The sequence below is a fragment of the Spermophilus citellus genome (genome assembly GCF_964194105.1).
Source record: "Spermophilus citellus genome assembly, chromosome: 7".
In the NCBI taxonomy this organism is placed as follows: Eukaryota; Metazoa; Chordata; class Mammalia; order Rodentia; family Sciuridae; genus Spermophilus; species Spermophilus citellus.
Genome location: NC_138188.1, coordinates 65,123,107 through 65,141,917, shown reverse-complemented (window position 1 = coordinate 65,141,917; position 18,811 = coordinate 65,123,107). Strand labels below are relative to the sequence as shown.

General features: G+C 41.8%; 1 protein-coding gene across 15 annotated transcripts in view; it reads left to right on the top strand.

The window, feature by feature from the left end:
• Window positions 1-1,023: 1,023 nt before the first annotated feature.
• Window positions 1,024-18,811, top strand: part of MECOM (MDS1 and EVI1 complex locus) — a 562,082-nt gene continuing 544,294 nt past the window's right edge. For 6 of the 15 annotated variants that reach the window (XM_081301361.1, XM_081301371.1, XM_081301377.1 and 3 more), the window contains exon 1: window positions 1,025-1,386. Coding sequence is in view for 14 of the 15 variants with exons in the window: in XM_081301371.1 (XP_081157497.1) it covers window positions 1,350-1,386 (37 nt within the window). In the remaining variant the exon portion in view is untranslated. Of the gene's footprint in view, window positions 1,387-18,811 lie in introns of all 15 variants that reach the window. The other 9 variants (XM_081301372.1, XM_081301360.1, XM_081301358.1 and 6 more) reach the window with 3 other exon arrangements.

Here is an 18,811-nt window from a genome sequence, read left to right as displayed (position 1 = left end):
GCAACAGATATTAATGGGAACATAAATAGCACATGGAAGGTATTGAACAAAACTGTTTAATGCAAGGAGGTTGTACCAAGAGAAAATCTATGGAGTTAGGATTGATTCATACCTTGAACATACCTAGCCCCTTTAGGAGTTCCCCATTTTTGCATGCCCACTTCAATGGTAAATCCTATAATTAATGCGAATTTCAACAATGTATTTTTTAAGGAGTGTATGGAATTTCCCCTCTCTTCCTCCTTCTTGTGACCCCAGAGGTTGTAGGTTTGAGTGAGTGAGTGAAAATGGTAGGCAGGCTGAGCTGCAGCGGGAGGCGACGGGGGCAGCGAGGGGAGGCCCGAAGGTGACAGCCGACCTTAGGGAAGGCAGGAGGTCTTGGATGTCAAATGCCCGCGCCAGCCTGGACCTGGGAATCGAGGATGATCGTTATTACTTGATGGCAATAGACTACTGAAATCTTCGTAGGATAGCAGCAAGCATTAGAATTACACCTAAAATTGAAAAAGAAACAGTTATTTATTCTGCTTCCAACTCTGAAAGCGGAAGCCGCAATAGCTTCGGTAGCAGTAGCAGCCGCAGCAGATTTCTCAAGTTCAGGATGATTCTTACTTCCTCTTGGATCGTTCGCCGATGGTCCAGTCCTTCTTATAGTTTTTTAGTAGAGAAAAGATTTATTTAGAAGTTTTTTCCCCCTCTACTGCTTACTTTTTCCATGGACAGTATATAAAAATTTCTGCAACTTATTATGGGAAAAACAGTACTAATAGTTAACATAGGCTTTTTGGTGATTCCAACACAGAATCAATCCCCTGCCCCCACGGAATCAATCCTCGGTCCAAGCCTTTCAAGCCTTTTCATTCCTTTTTTTTTTTTTTGGGGGGGGGGGGCGAGGTGTCTGTTCCCCTCAAGCTCCCTGCGCTCGCTCCCCGCCCCCAGCCGCCCTCCCCGTGGCTCCTTTCTCCGCCTCCTCAGCGATTGCCATCTGACAAGATCTCCAAATCAAAGTGATAAATCGCTCCAAACTTTTTTTGGCGGCGCTGAGATGTTGGAGGGGCGTCTAGCGCGCATGTGCGAAGGTGCCCAAACTGACAATGCTAGAGAGATAGCGAGTGTGGATTGAGAGAAAGGGAGAGAGGGAGGGAGAGAGAGTGAAAGAGGGAAAGACAGAGTGAGTGTGTGGAAGTGTGCGTGTGTGCGTGTGTGTGTGTGAGAGAGAGAGAGAGAGAGAGAGAGAGAGAGAGAAGAGAGGAGAGAGGGAGGGAGCGAGAGGGAGAGCAAAAGAAGGAAAAGATCCAAGAAAAAAAAAAACCCAACCACACACCAGCGGCTGCAGGACTGGGCACAGCATGAGATCCAAAGGCAGGGCAAGGAAACTGGCCACAAGTAGGTGCAATATCCCTTTTCTATTGGCTTTTCCCCCCTCCTCTGCCATCTTGCATATCTGTCTCCAGCACTCCGGGAGGGAGCGCGAGCTGCCTCTTGCGCCCGGGCCCCGGGTGGAGGGCAGGCGTAGTGCAGCCCCAGCAACCTGCCGGTTCCAGTCTCCGCGCCCAGTAGCCCGCTCTCGCTCCCGGTTTGGGCGCCAGAGAAGCCCGGGCAGCCCTCAGCCCCGCACACCGACTAGCTGTGGCAACCCCGTGGTGGGGGTGGGGTGGGGGCAGCAAAAACGGGGGTAGGAGGGAGGAGAGAGCGCGAGAGCGAGCGCGAGGGGGGGGGGGAGGAACGGAGAGTAGAGTGTCTCCCCCTCCCCTCCCCTCCCCCCCAGGCGGGGGAGAGTCGCCTCTGGCCAACCAGCTAGTCCCGGGTGTGGGAGGAGGGGGGAGCGGGGGATGGGGGAGGCGGGCATGGGAAGGGAGCATTTCGAGACTCGGTTTGTTTCAGGGGCTTGGAATGGGTGGCAGGCTCGGAGGGAACCACAGTGGCGGCAGCGGCGGGCGGCAGTGGTGGAGTTGGGAAAAGTTGCGAGACGGCCGCTGAAGTTGCGCGGGCGGGCGGGCTGCGCCGAGCCGCGGCTGCGGTAGTGGGCGCTGTGCGCTTGGTCATGCTCTCCGGCGTGTGCTGCGCGGCGGGAGGACTGGGGAGGGGAGTGGGGGAGAAACAAAGGGGGGTGCTGCAGTCTCTGAGTGGGGGGCAGTGGCAAAGCGGAGCTATCGGCTCCTGAGAGCCACAGGCAGGTGGGGAGAGAAAAAGCTCCGCGAGCGCGTGCAGAGCGGTGAATGGAGGGCGCGCAGCCAGCGGCAAGAGCCGCGGAGGATAAGGAGGCCGAGAGGGCGCGCTCCGACCCGCCAACCCAGGGCTGGCGGGGCGCCGAGTGACCCCCAGGGGGCGGGCTGCCTGAACGTTGGGCCGCGGAGAGGGCGCGGCTGAGCCTCCTGCTCTCTTTCTGGGAGCAGCCCGGGTCCCGGGTCAGTAATCCTCCCCGGCGCCCCCTGCCTGCCCGGTGTGGAGCAACCTGGTCACGCGGGACCAGGGCGATTGGGTTTGGGGCGGGGGCGGCGAGATCCGCATCCCCCACTCATTCTGAAAAGCTGTTGGGTGACTCGCCCGGCATTGCCCGCCGAACGGACACTGTCGGACACGACCCGAATCTCAGCCGGGACTGTATGCGACTGGGCTGTGTTGTTCAAAGGCTTCTACCCCGAGTCTAAGGGGACTCGGCAGCGCCGAGCCGCGGAGCAGCCTCGAGCGTTTCTCCGCAGTGTAGGCACGCGAGGCTCGAGCTGCCTCGGGAGAGGACAGGCCGCCCTCGGTTCACTCGCATTTAGCACTTGCTGAAACAGAACTCTAATTATTTTGCTTGTAGGCCAGAGAAATGAGAGATGGGGGTGGGTGGAATGTTTTTCTTCAGTGAAGTCCCCAGTCTCCCGCTCCCGTCCATTCACATTAGAACCAAGTACGGTAGGTATTCCATGCCTTTCAGCCTGCCGCGTCCCTGTAGCACTGCGCGGAAGGCAGTGACACATAGGCGCTCAGTTTCGCCGGCGGTGGGAGTTCGGTGGGCGAGATGCTGTCATCCATCCCAGGCGCTTTTCCAGTGCTTCGTCTAGTCCTCACCCAAGCACTCTCACACAACCTAATACATTTCTCCCCCCCCCCCCCGCTTTGGTCTCAGGGATCAACCTAAATGTAGAGCTCATTGTGTCACCAGCTCATCTGTGTCTTCTTTAAATACCGTTCATTTCACTTAGCTTCGGTAGTGTCAAGGCGTGCCAATGGAATTGTTTTTCCTGTTTGCTTTTAACCGAGTCTGATGTCTTTATTCTCATCTGAGGGGGAATAAATGTACATATGCTTGGAGGCTCGAAGGCTTCAATTCTGACTAAAGGTTAGGAAGGAGTGTGTGTGTGTGTGTGTGTGTGTGTGTGTGTTCGCGCGCGCACGCGTGTAGTTGTTGTTGTTGGGAGGGGGCGGGGAGCCTGCTTCAACCATGCCTAAGTTGTGAAATGAAAGCCTAAGGCTTTGCGCCGCGCCTTATTGCCAGACATCCGCCGAAGTGAAAGCAGAACACAAAACACTTTGGATTTTCTTATACAACCTTTTCAACTGTTTTAATTGTTCAAGAAAGCTGTACACTGCTGTTTTAAAATATTCCCGCATGCACAGTCCACTCAACACCCCGAATCTGAGCTTCGTTTTTGATTGGATACTTGTCATTCAACCGGTGGGAGACACATTCATTTTGTCTCCAGTGTCGGTAATGATGCCGTTGCAGCTTTCAGATAGCTAGAACCGAACTCTTACAAACTTTTCCTGCTAAGCCTCAGGTTCCCACTTGCAGAGATCCAGCTGTTGCTGCCACAGATGCTTTCTTTAGAAGCCCTGCTTTGTGCAAATTTTCATTTACAATCTGAGGAAATCATATTTAAACTACGGATTTTTGTATTTTAAAGCACTATTTCCTTTTGACGAGTAGCGTGTGGCAGAGATAGTTGGTGACCTCTGCAGTGCAATCATCCAACGAAAATTTAGCTTCTCTGTACTGGTTTCTTTCTCTTTTTGGGTTAGGAAGAGGCAGTGTGACCAGCATATTTAAAAAAAAAAAACAAACAAACAAAACAACTACCTTTACCGTGGCAAAAGTAAACATTTCAGTGAAAACAGGTTGCGTAGAAATACTTGTTCTCTCGATTGATTGCTTGTTATTCTTTTTGTCTTTTGTAAATTTCTTTGGTGGTCGTAAGTTCTTGCTTGATCTTGGCTGTGGTACAGGAGGAGCCCATGGAGGTCGACCAGAGACCACATACCCTGAAAATAGCCCCTGAAGCTACACCAAGATTGAATACATAACCCAGTTTGCAATTCCTGTGTCTTATTTTGTGCACAATAGTTGAAGTTGATAAATTCGTTAAAAATCGTGAGAGAATTTAAATTTCAATTAAAAAATAAAGAATGGAAAAACAAGAAGACTGCCGCCTGTACTGTCTAAAGCGCCTGACTTTTATTTCCATCTTTAAGAAAAGAAAATTAAAAGCCAAGTCAAGCCTGGCAGTCCTGGGAGACTTCCCAGCCGTTTTCATGGGCAGCTAGAATAGCACCTGGGCCATGCCAGAAACGCCAGTTGCAACTCTCCTGATGAATGGGAAGGAAGTGAATTTGGGTCTGCCCAGCATATCTACAGTCTGAAACACGAAGGAACCCCCACCCCACTTCCCCGAAGTGACAGCGGCAGGATTTCAATCACAGCAATGAGTTGCATACAGTAACCCCCTTAGCTGCCAGCTCCCCAGAAGTCTCGTAAAGTCGCAGAAGGCAGCAATGCGATTAGCAAGACGGTGTTGAGGAGGGCACTTGTTACTTTTACACTTGAATCTCTGTTTAAAAGTAGGAAAGGTACATGCCGACTTTCCCTCCTGTCCTTAAACTCCTCACCGTAGCAGCCCAGGACCTAAGCCCACATTGAGGTATTCAGTTTGTGTGTGTGCACCTTACTTGGGCTTTCCTTCATCCTTAAGAAACCCAGATCAAAACAAAGCTTTATTATAAAATGCACGTTTATTTGTTTGTTTCAGACTGCTTTTGAGGAGAAGTGTTCTCTGGATGGAGGCTGAGGCCCCTTCTAGGAAAGCAGTTTATTTGCCATTACTTGACCATTACCCGGGCTTAGGGCTTCTTTACTACATTTGGCACTCTGAGCACCGTCTTCCTAGAGCTTTTAGACGGGTTTCGCACCCCTACTCCCTTACCCCCAAATCTGTGTTTAGGGGAAGGTTAATTACGCTTTTCATTCTCCCCACAGTCCCAACACTGTGGGAGGGGACCGTTCATTAGTTGCAGAGCCAGGAAGACTGGGAAGCAGGCGTCTTTCCCCAGGTTTTCATTCGTAGGAGCTGAGGAGTTTCAGGTCTTGGCTGCGATGCTGTGCTTGTGAGTTTTTTTTTTTTTCCTTGTAGCCTCATTCTCAGTTCTCAGGTTTTCTTCTCTGAAGCCTCTCCCTGCACCCCAGGGCCTGGTCTCCTCTGTGGATAGACATTCGACTTGTGATAATTTCTATTTGGTAATCCTCTACATCATTCCTTGAAAATTTTGGTCTTTCTCTCTTTTTCTTTCATTCTAGTTGAAGGTAATGAGTTTCTCATTAAAGAGAAACAGTAAGCAGTTTCTCTTTAATCATCAGAGTGTTAGGGAGCGTATTTTATATTTGGAAGATGGGTCCAGGTTGTCAGAGCCTGCATTTGTGACCTGGAGTAGGAAGGCCACAGTTGGGGATGCCTAACTCTGTCCTTCCTGGGGGCAGGCAAGGAGGGCCAGAGGGCAGACTGGTTACCTACCTCAGCCCTTCTCTTCTGGCATCTCCCTCCACTTTGCCTCCACTACAGGATGGCCAGGAGGTGGACAGACTTGTGTTGTGTTCCTGACTACCCTCTTCCAAAGATACCAAGTGCTTGGCAAAGCTCAATTCCCTAGAACTATCTACCATTCCCCACCTTATCTCACACCCTCCTGGTGCTGAGAAAGTGGCCCTCAGTGGGGCAAGGGATGGGGCTGGGGTGGTTCCAGTGATGCACTCAGGTCATACCTGCCCCTGCCCCCGGCTTCTCAGGCTTCTTAGTTTTGGCTTCAAGCTTTGGCTAGCACTGTTCTTCCCAATCCAACCTTATGGGTGCTGTGTGCTTGGGACAACTGCTTCCTCAGAGTCTAGTGTGCATTGACAGTGTAAAACAGGCACACCATCACAAGCACACACTCACACTTCCTGGGTTCAAGAAGACTCTTGTGTAGAGGGTAGGCATTCACCACCTCTGGCAGAGCTGGCCTCTTTCCAGCCTCACAGGGTAGGGGAGACAGGGACTTCGGGGAGGAGATGGGGTAGGAGGGGATAGCCATACTCTAAGGATGCCAGGCACATTTTTCTGGAGTGGTGTGGTTAACCCTTCCTCCGCTGGAAGCTGCTGGCTAGGCATTTTCTAAAACAGTCTGTGGGGTCTGCTTTCCTTTTCTCCTGGGCGGCCCAGTATGAATCATTAGTTCCCTCCCTACTTCCCCACTCCATTAGCCACCATCCTCCTTCTAAAATTAGATTTCCCCCTTTCCACTCTTCTGGCCTTCTGAGTTTACTAGGGAATTCTCAAGGAAATTGGCTGTGTATTGAGAACAAGTGTGAGGAAGAGGATAAAAAGGATACAAACACATCTAACAGAAGACAAGAAAGGGGGCCTAGAAGAGAGAAGCAGAGCCCTTTTCCTTCCAGATCTCTATTTTGCACAAGACTATTTTTTTTTTACTGGTATTTTCCTCTCTCCCTCCAGTAAATGAAAAAAAAAATCTTGTTAATTACCTTTTCTATGTGCTATACAAGAAACTTCAGAGATGTTTCTACACAGGGAAGAAACTGTTTACAAAATGCTTTCAAAAGTGTGACATATTGCTCTAGTTCAGCACTAAAAAGCTAAACACACTTACCCTCCTTTGAAGTGCCGGGGCTGGGGCAGCTTATTTGAGTGCAGTTCAGATATTGCTGTGGGTATAACTAATGGCTTCTACCTATTTAGCTCAAGTGGGAGGAGAGAAAGGCCTGAATTCCTTGTCCAGTGGGTCCCTCTGGAGACTAGGTTCTGGCTTCTGGCCAGTTCTGTACAATGTCAACATTGAATATTTGAATTCCCAGACTCTATTTAACAAGTTTCTAAATAAATAAACTCATTGTGTGTCTGTGTTTAAAATTATTTTACCTCTTTCATAAAAGCTTATTACATTGGTCTTGCAAGTTGATTTTTTTAAAAAAATAAACAAACAAACAAAGCTTAAGGCATTTTAATAGCCAGATCTCCGCAATATGTATTTATTGGGAAGCCATTGTCTCACTTGGAGGTGTGTAGGAGCTATTTAGAGGGATCTTAAGCTATTCCGTGTGACTTGATGGTGAATTAAAAAAAAAAAAAAAGCTAAGTTCAGAAAGTCAGTGAAATATTAATCTCATCAAAAGGGGGTTTGACTATGTAACTTTAGTGCCTTTAAATATTTAGTAATTTGTCTTCAGGAGACTTTGCTGATGTATGTTAAATGGGTATGTGTATATGGAACCTCATTCTTTGTAAGTTCTGAAGGCAAGTCTAGAGCTCTTCTCATATGAGATTTTGTTTCTAGGCATTTTTTTCCTGTCTCTGTAAGTTGGAAGGAGTAGATACACAGATACTTTTTCTCATATTTCAGTTTGGTCAAAAGAACCACATGCATTCTCCCATTTTACTAATTTTTCAGCATTGAACGTCCATAAGTGTTTTTATGCAGATGGGAACATAGTTGTTCTAAGTACAAACTTAATTTTTTTAAAAAGGCAAGTTCCAGTCCTCTTGCAAGCATGGACTCCATCTGGGGTTGTTAGGAAAGAAAGTGGAATTTACTCTAATTTATGTGTGTAAAGTACATTATTAAAAAGAATGGGATTTGAAAGGGCACATAGTAAAACCCATAACATTTAGCTGGTAACGTGGAGAGCTCAAAGCCAAGAAAAAAAAAAATACCACCAACCCATGCAAACCCTGAAATAGATTACAATGACCTCAGCCATTTTCATTTTCAAAAATAATAGCCATGATTAAAACAGGGAGTGTTTTACTTGGAACCATGTTCTTCTGCATTATTATAAAAGCTGTTTTGTGGTTAGAGAACTGTTTCATTACAGAAAAAGAAAGCAAGTGAATTTTTAATCAAATTCCTGACTCTTCAAAAGCACTCATTCTTGAATTACTTTTTATTTTGATTTTAGTTATTATTCTTATTCAATAGCAAACATGCTTTTGGCTTGTATATTTAGCCAAATTCTTGAATACTAATTTTCAAGGAGAAATTTGTTTAGAAAAGAGATTTTATTCTCTTAATCAACACCTGCCTGGGAGTCAATAACTATATAACAGGAAAGACTAAAACTTCCTTAACCATGTTTAAGAACCTGCCTAAGGAGTAATTAATTTTGCATGTTAGGGTTGTTTACATGTTAAGATTGATGACATTTATGAAAGTTCTTGCAGGTAGCAGTTGGAGGGCTTTGGTGATGGGCAGTTTTACACAATAAATAACAATGAAGTTCTTCCTGTGTGCTAGGCTCTGAGCATGGCAAGCTGAGTTTCCAGCTCTCAGGAACATTTCAAATGTGCATATCAGTATTTGGATCTGATGTGATCCCTAACTAAATAGTTTAGGTCATCTTAAGTTATTGAATACTTCTTGTGAAGTGAGAATAATAATAATAATAATAATAATAATAATACTGCTGCCCTCCTTGGTATCTTTACTTGTGACATGGGGGTAATAATACCACCCTTCTTGGGCTGCTGTGAGAGTTATAAGGATAATGTTTTTCATTGTGTACCTAAGTCACATGCAATCACACATTAAATCTTAATCACTTCCCTTCTGATTTATCAGTTAAATTTTCTGAAGAGAAATACCTTTGGCCCCCCTCTTGTTCTATGTTTTTATCCAGTCTTATTTTTAGAAAGTATTTGTACATCTATGATAAACATTTTATATGACTTCTCAATAAATTATGCTCTTCATATAAATGTAAGTCATATCTAGAATTTGGATACATTAAACTGCATATTCAATGCCAAACTTGGTGGTAAATTTATTTTGAAAACTTGAGAATAATTTTGCTTGTTCTTTTCTTATTTATTTATGTTTTTGGTGGGAAACAATATAAAGTGAATGAGATTTTAATTTTTCACCACAGATTTTGGCATTGCATAGCCACACGGCCTAAATTTAGTTGTGCATATTCTTTAGTTGTCATTAGGCTAGAATCCCTCCTGTATGAAAATTTAACTTTAATAAAAATTTCTTTTAATTGCTGATGGACCATTAGTTTTTAATTTATTTATTTTTATGTGGTGCTGAGGATCGAACCCAGTGCCTCACACACGCTAGGCACGTGCTCTGTCACTGAGCTACAACCCCGGCCCCAAATTTAACTTTTAATGGAAGAAGTTTATAAGTCACTTTACTCTCCTGGCTGAGTTGCTTCTCCCTAAATGATGGGGTTGGTCTAGAGCAGAGCTTATAAAGTCAAAGGGATGCGTTTGCAGCTACGATAAGTGAAGCAAGGTGGGTATAAGGCCATCTTCTCCACTGTTTTTAATTTTTGATGGCCAGTCTTTGTATTCTGGTACAAGAGGGAGTGGAGGAGGCTGTGGCAAGCTGGCAGGTTGAGACTTTTCTAAAGGAGCATCTACTACTGAGTGCTAATTCACTGCTGCCATCTGGAAAAGGGACCTCCTTGCTGCTGAGTCTTCCAGTTTCTAAGAGACTTCAGTCTGTATTTTTATGTGGATCTTCCCTACTTTAAAATGCTGATTCAGTCTAAAAAAAAAAAAAAGCTCAACAAAACACCTCTGATTGCAATATATAGTTCATGGACCCTGGGCTTGCAATATCTGGATTCGTTGTTTTCTAAGGGTCCTTCAAAATTCCAGCATTTTATAATATCCATAAGGGTTACTGAATACTACCTTGTGTTTTTAAGATCTGTATCTTCCTCTCTATCTCAAACTTAGTGTGTGTGTGTGTGTGTGTGTGTGTGTGTGTGTGTGTGTTTTGATAGGTGGAAGTACTTATTACAGAATCTGATATCTGGCCATTTATCTGGAAAAATAGTCTTCCACAGCCATGTTGTGTCTTTCTTTCCTTCCATGCCGCTCATCATTAATTGACTTAAAAAAATAAACTTAAGCACCCCCTCCTCCTCTTGTAGCCACTGGCCACTGTTCTTTCTTATTTCTCACTCAACCCAATTCTTTGATTTGTGGGCTGGGGAATGAGCAGTAGTAAATCATTAAGAGACAGTTGTCTGCAGTTTTCCACAGTGGGAGAAGAAGTCTGTTGGCTACTGTGGGTATTCAAAGGAAGACTGTGCCCCAGACCTCCTAGGAGGGTCCAGATGTCATGTCCTGAACATCTCTAACCAAAGAGCCCCACTGATTTTGAAAAACCTAAACCTAAGATGGAGAACTGAGCTTTTAAGGAATGAATGTGTTATTTGACAAGAGTGGCTCTCCTTATAGAAAGGCCGTATATGTTCAGGGAATATTTGAAAATAAATACATTGCACTCTGTTTATTATTATGAGCTGTATTTCTAGTAGAGGTAGTAGGTGAATACAGGTGAAATTAAGTCCTGAGGATTAAAAGGGTAAACTATGGTGATGGAATACCAATATAAAGGAGTCTCTCAATAAACGTTGGACTAAGCAACTTATTTGAACCAGTGCTGTTGTCAAGGGAGTTAATGAACACTTGTCACCATCAACTAGCATTGTTGGGAAAATTGTAAGATAATGCAGTGGTGGAGGGGAGGATTTGGGGTAGTGAGAAACCATGGTCACAGTCATTATTGATGGTTATCAGATACCTAGCTCCCACTTTTTAATCTGATACTGAGGCCTAAATACTTTAGCTTACCTGTTGAGGGTTTCTTACTCTTGAATCAGAAGAGTGTGAGGACTCTGAGCCCAGGTTCTGAGTTAGATTTGCCAATATTTGAATCCTGGCTCCACTTAACCTTCCTGTGCCTCAGTTCTTTTCTTATGGACTGGGGATACTTACTTCATGTGAGGATTTGACCAACCAATGCATTTAGAATAGGTGGAAGGCCTCAATGTATGCTTATTATTGTTTTATTAACTTTTTAGGCTTCTTTGACTCCCCACCCCCAATACAGGTCTATTCAGCTTAAGGTTCCCATTTGAGTCTCTCTCTGTGTTTCTGTGTTCCCAAATTTTGCCTGTGATGTTATACTCTGTAAATCTATCCATATTATATATTGACCATCAAAATCTAATGTCTTCTTTAAAATTTCATTTAAACCCTTGTTTTTAAAAATTTTTTTCCACATTTTTAATTTGTGCATTATAGTTTTAACATAATGATGGGATTTGTTGTTACATATTTGTACATACACATAATATAACAGTAGAATTCTGCCAATATCACTCTCCAGCACTTTCTCCCTCCCTCCCTCCCTCCCACTTTCTGGCTCTTTCCCTCTAACTGATCTCCCTTCGATTTTCATAGATCCTCTCCCCCTACCCCCTGCAACTACATTTCTTTTCTTTTTTTCTTTCTTTCTTTTTTTTGGTACCTGGAATTGAACCCAGAGGCATTTAACCACCGAGCCACATCCCCAGCCCTTTTAATATAGTTTTTTATTTTGAGGCAAGGTCTTGCTAAGTTTTTTAAGGCCTTTCTAAGTTGCTGGCTTTGAACTCATGGTCCTCCTGCCTCAGCCTCCTGAGCTGCTGGGATTGCAGGTGTGCATCACCATGCCCAGTCATAATTTATGTTATTTCATTCCAATAGTATGGAATTATCTTTACCTACATCATTTTGGCATTTTACTATATATTGCTTGTCTTCATGGTATCCATCTTATTTTTATGGAGAAACTTTGCAAAGCCTATTTCTGTTTTGGGCCTAGTACAATGCTTTGCATATGGCAGTTAGCAATACAATTAGGTGACAGTGGTTAGCGATAGGCTTTGGTGGATTATGTGAACCCCTTCAACTTCTTTGCCTGCAAAACCTGCACAGTTAGGTAATGTCAGCACGAGAACTCTGGGATATCTGACACTTTAATTGCATACTAAATCCACAATTGGCCAGTTTTGACAGTGATAAACCACCTGGAAAGCACATTTGGAAAGTAGAGTATTATTCCTAATTTTCACCAATAATGTTTCTCATTTTGCCAGGGCAGGTATAACCCATGGCTCCACACTTAAATCACAAATTGTTATTGATCTACATTTGATCTTAGACTCTTCACTGGACCTGATTCTGGAGAATGTCAATGGAGTCAAGGTGGAGATGGTGAAACAGTTTGTGGACTCACGTAATTCCTAGGGATTTGGGGCTATTCATTTTACTAAAGTCATCAGTAGCTAATTTTTTCCCCTAAATCCTTAGCCCAGTTTGGGCAGTTTTAATATAGAACATAGGTCCTTTAATGGCATATTTTAATGAACATTTATGATTAAAGATTCTTTTAGGCAATTGAACGCTGAGAGATGACATTGTGTTGACTCTTATTTAACTCCACTCGCCCAACTATGTCCTCTTAATGAAGGTGCAAACATGACTTCTCTCCCTCTCCCCATTCTTTCACCTCCATGCCTTGTTTTCATAAATCTCTCATTTCCCTGGAAAAAAGAGGACTGTTTGTACCTGGAAAACTGTCCTCAAGCCCTGAACGGTTACAGGGTTTTAGTGCCTGTTCTGAGTTTTTTTTTTTTTTTTTTTTTTTTTACCAACACCAGCCAGATGTGATTTCTTGTTTTGTTATTAAGATTACTCTTTAGTCAAGGGAGCTCCTTTAAATGGGGTAGAGACTGAAAGTCACAGGTTTTATACTTGGTGCTGACTATGGACTTCAGCTTTGGTGAGAGCTATGAAATTAAGTAGTAATAATAGGTTTCAGTATAAAATTGTAACTGAAATGAAAGGAGGGATATAAGGGCTACTTTGTTTTTTGCTGGGTCATGATTTTTGATCTTTTTTTTTTGGGTCCTAGACCCCTTCCTGTAAGAATCTGATGAAAGTCATGGAGGCTCTTTCCAGAAAGTTCCTGTATACCTAGAGATTTTCCATACAATTCAGCAGTCCATGGATTTGTAAATTCTAGTCATAGATAAGATGAGAGTTTAACCTCTGTGTTCAGATTTGATTCAGCTTACAGTTCAGGGTGAAGTTTTAAAACTTACTATAGAACTTCAGTCTACTATGTTTATTATGTAACATCTTAAAGCCCTTATCAGTCTTTTCCCATTATCTTAGGAATGTTATTTTTTTCTGATTACAAAATTTATACACATTACATAATTTGAAAACTGTTTAAAAATATAGAAAACTAAAGTTTTTTTTCATGTTTTCTTTTGTCATATAGTGCCTGAGATGACCACTGTACATCTTTTAATGTAAAATTTTGCACATTTTTTTCCTTATGCAAATATGGGCACATACTTAGATATAGATTTACAGCTCTTTCCAGCAACTTGCTTTTTCATTTTAAAATTTACTATAGAACTCAGCTATGTGTCAGTCTAACCCATTCTTTTTAAAGGCAGCAGATCTTTCATTGTTTGGATGTAGTTTCCTTTATTGAACTAGACCTCTATGATGACATATGTGTAGTTTTCCAGTTTTCAGAACAGAACAGACAGAGAAGTCTCCCAAACCAGGACTCTAGGGAAAATGAAAGTGAAGACTACAATTAAAGGAAGCTTACAGTTCAGGGTGAAGTGTGCTGGCCTCTGCCACAGGGGCACAGTGGGGGTTTGGGAGGTCACTGAGGGTTGCTTCACCCTGTCAGGACAGATCAGATTTCCAAGCATCTTCACCGGCTGGAGGATCAAGGATCAAGGGTCTAAGTCCAGAGCTAAGGTACATCTTTGTAAGATCCCCTGGTATATATCTATCTCCATCTATCTGTCTATCTATCTATCTATCTTTTATATCTGTCTATTATCTATTATCTATCATCTATCTATCTATGTATCTATCTATCTATCTATATCTGTGATATTTCAGGCTCACTGAATTGTTCTGGACCTCATAGTTGTGCCCCATTTTCATTTTCTCCTGCTTCTTAGAACAGGCTGTAGCTGAAATAAACACATATAGCCCCAACTGGATAAGCAAATTGTTGAGGCTTCAAAGTTTTAATGTTTTTTTTTTTGTGATTTCCTTGTTTGTGTGGTACATTATGATCATAATGCCTTATCCTGTGTATATACCTTAAGCCAAATAATGCAACTAAATGAACGCAGAAGGCTATCTGAAGTCAATCAAAACCCTTTTTGATATTCTTTTAAAAAATTACCCACAGTAATGTCTAGCCTATGAATTGGAAAGACCATTTTTATAGAAAAATGTTTTTCCCTGGGTAACCAGACTATGGGAAAATTTTCATAATGGAAACTATCTCTTGCTTTTAACTATAGCATAAGAAATATGACAGGATAATGTTACACACTAAAGCCCATCAGATGTAAAATTCCAGTTTTTGATTATAAGTTATAAACCAGGATAGAGAGACTTCTGAAAAGTGGTTTTCTTTGGCAATGATGTTGTTGATTAAATATAAAAAATTCAGAAAAATTAGTTCAGCCCATGCCTTTACACAGAAGATTACAAAAAGGAATAGCTGGGTTTTGGTTCTACTGGGAACTATTTTGCTTATTAAAGCTTATTGGATTATATTAGATTAAAAATATTAGATTGGACTTGAAAAGGTACCAAAGAATTACAATTTAGTGATATAAATCTTTTTTAGGAATTAATTTACTTAGCAAATTTGATTCCTTAGAGTTCAGTATTTGTTCCAAATTCAAATACATACATATATTTTTGTGGATATATAAAGGTTATTCCATGGGGAAATTACTCTAGTTAACAGTTTCAAAAAATATTTTAAATTAGATCAATCAAATTAAGTTGATAGTTATTGAGCATCTGGTATATATAAACCATGATGAACAAAATTCTAGAAACTCTCAGTTTTCTGAAAATGTTGAAAAATCAACATTTGACAGACATATATATGCCCCTGTCAAAGGTTTATTAATAGACATAAAGGTGACCATGTACCTGTTGCTGGTTATCAGTGACTACAAAGTGGTTTCATGAGCTTGGAGAATTGGGTCCTATGCCTATCTTTCCTCCAAACATTTTATTCTCCAAATATCTTTGTTAATATTGTAAAGCCTCCTGCCTGACAAGCTCCAGTATCATTTCACATGTTTGGGGTCTTCCATCTGAGAATACTACCACACTTCATTTCTCTTAATACCTGTCAGGTGTGGATTTTATTTTTCTCCCTGCCTTGCTAAATTACTTGTATGGTAAATATGGATAAGATTTTCATTCAAGATACCTGAAAAAAACAAGGAAAAAAAAAAACCTGGGCGCTTTATAAATATTTGCTGCTGGTGACAATCACTCATTCATTCAACAGCTATTTGTGGTGAAGGGAGGGCAGCAGTTCAGCACCCAGACAAGCCTCCTGCCCACATGTAGCTCACATTCTGGAGGAGATAAACGTGGAGAGTCATAGAGTTCCAGACATGGACTCATATTATGAAGAAAATAAATCAGGATAACTAGCTAGAGAGTAACCAGGGACCTTATTTCAGAAAGATGATTACAAAGACCTCTCTTAGGAGGTGACACTTGAGCAGAGCTAAATAAGGAGGATGTTTATTAAGCGCTTGGCTTATTGACATTTGGAGAAGGGCAAGCAATATCGTTCTGTCTTGTTCTCTATCCTAGTGCAGAAGCAGACAATGGGTAAAGGCCATAAATAAGATTTATTTCAGTTTTGTCAAGTGCATTTATAGACACCATGTATACATTTAGTTGATCTCACAGCCTAGGAGCCAGGACAAAGATGTTTGTTTACCTTCCTTTATAAATGGAAGGAATGGGACTTTGGTGTTTGATCTGCAAACACTGGGCAAGAGGCAGCATCAGAAAAACATATTATATTTTTGGACCCATAATTCTGTACAGTTAAACAAATATTTATTGAACATACATTAAGAAGCTCAGGGCAAGCACTATGTTTGGTACTGAGTAGTCAAAGAGAAATAAAATAAAATAAAATAAAATATATTTCCTGCCCTTGAGGAACTGGATTCTGTTGGGAGAGGCAGACATATAAACAGACAATTTTAATACAGTGGGGTAAGTGCAAGAACAGGGGTAATAGATCAATTCCTACTGAATTATAATGCTCTGAAGAGTTGTATGTTACAAATGGCATAAGCTCTTCTATTCTTCTTCTTCTTCTTTTTGTTGTTGCAGTATTGGAGATCAGAAGGTGTTCACCTCTGATCTATATCTCCAGCCCTTTACATCTATTCTTGCCAAAAAAATTTTAACCCATATCCCACATAGTCAGAAAAGAATGTATGTTTTCAAACTTAAGGATTAAAATTTTAGTGTGTTTTAAGAAAAATTTCTGAATCTATCTTCTGATTCTTCAGATGTCCATTATTTTAAGACAAATTTCTGAATCTATCTTCTGAGCCTTCGAATGTCCAATATTTTAAGACAAATTTCTGAATCTATCTTCTGAGCCTTCAAATGTCCAATTTTAGATGGACAAGTGTTTCCTTTTTTTTTTTTTTTTTTTTTTTTGGTACCAGGGATTGGACCTAAGAGCACTCAACTACTGAACCACATCACTAGCCCTTCCCTATTGTTTATTTTGAGACAGGGTCTCACTAGGTTGCTTACAGCCTTGCTAAGTTGCTGAGGCTGGCTTCAAACCTGCGATCCTCCTGCCTCAGCCTCCCAAGCTGCTGGGATTACAGATGTGCACCACCATGCCTGGTTTCAATTAAGTGTTTACTATGTGGTCCACCCATCATGCCTGTTGTGGACATGCTGATCTTAATGAGTAAGGTGCAGGATGTACTTCAGGTATATATATATGCCCCAAAGCCTTGGGTCTGTGGATGGGCAAATTTCTCTTCCTAGGCTTACCAGTATCAGTGTATTTTTTGTGGAGGTTTTTTTTTGTTAAACTTTCCCTATCAGTATTTAAGAACAAGTTTTTCCCTACCTCCTTGCCACTTGTAGCTCTGAGAGCAAAAGATCCCATCAAAATGCCCAAACTGAAGTTTCCATGGTTTCAAAAGGTATGTGCTGCTTCCAGATTCAATCTTTATCCAGTGAAAGGTAGTGTGACATAAAGGCTGATATGATCTCAGAGAAGTGTCTTGTCTCTCAGGCTGGCATGTGATTTTCTTGTTTATAAAATACACAAATAAGAATAAAACTCACTGCCTTCTCTTTGCCAACCATCTTGCTGAGCTGGGTGTATGTGTCCAAGCCAATGTTCCAGCCACTAGCCTTGGCACAGAAATTAGTGCATCCAACATCATTACCACTGGGCACAGTTTGAAATCTTGAGCAAAACTCCCTGTTTGCCTAAATGCATAAGATGCTAGTGATTTAAGCATCCTGTTTTCAGTGTTGCAATATTAAAACATGAGCGTAGATGTTTGTCTTAGGAAGCAGCATTACATCTTTGTTTCTTTGACTTAAAAATAATGTGGAGATGGATCTAAAGAGGATGGGAAATGTCAAGGTAAAAAGTATTATGTGTCTAGAGGTTTCAAAGGGCCTCACAATCTGTATCAGATCTCTCTTCCTGCCCTTGAGTGATGGTAAACTCAGTCACCAAGGTTTTACCTTCAAGAAAAGAAAATACTCTGGTATCTAATACAACAAGCTGCATCTTAGTCAACCTTCCAACTGAATCCCTGGTGTTGGCCAGGACTTGTAGACCATTTCTGGGCTGTGTGGAATGCAACCATTTATTTTCTTCTACCACTTTTAGAGTTCACCTGACCGCACCACAGTACCTCATTATGCAGATTGGACCATTACTACTGACTTTCCTATGAGGAAAATGTCATCTATATGGTGGCTTAAGCCCCATCCACCTTGAAGATAGGTGTGATCATCCCAAAAGTATATTCGGTGCCATGGGAATGATTTCTGGTGTATGAATGTCTGGGGAGTCAGGACATAGTGGTCTGAATCCTAACTTTGCTAACCATCGATGTGGTACTAACCCTCTGAAACCTCAGTGTCTTCAAATATAAGATAGGGATAATAACTTCTGCTTTGGCTTCCTTCAGGCTAGTAATGTTAAACTAAGATGGCATATGTGTAAGCTTTTATAAGTTGCAAAGAGCTATGCAAATTTGATGTCATATAAATTCTGGAAATTATAGAGTATTGAAAAATGCTAAGGGTATTAGTACAGATTCTGAAGCCACATTATTTAGGCTGAAGTCTTGGCTCTACCCCTACCTAGCTCTGTGGGTGTGGACAAGTCATTTAACCTCTCTGTGTCTTAGTTTCTTAATCTGTACAATGGAGATCATTTATAGCAGCAACAATAAATAATGCTATCAGTCAAGGTCATTCAGTTTTCATGTGTTATTGCAGTTAATCCTCACACCCCCCTGAGGTAGGAATATTATTGTCTTGGCTTAAAGATGAAGGCTCTGAAGACATGTTAGTTATTTACCTACAATCTCTCAACTTTTAAGTGCAGAGCCAGGATCCAAGTTTTGATCTGCTTCAACAAGAGCCTCAGATTCAATCTGAACTTGTTTTTTTTTCTAACCAGAAATAAAAGTGGAGCATCCTGAGCATTCTAGAACTCATAAAAGGTAATTAGATTTTGGATTGAAGATACCTTAAAGAAATGATTTTATACCACCCTTAGTAAAGAGGAATTTTGCTGCAATTTATATGAGTAATCTTCTTTTTTTATGACAGGGACTAGCCATCTCTTTGTC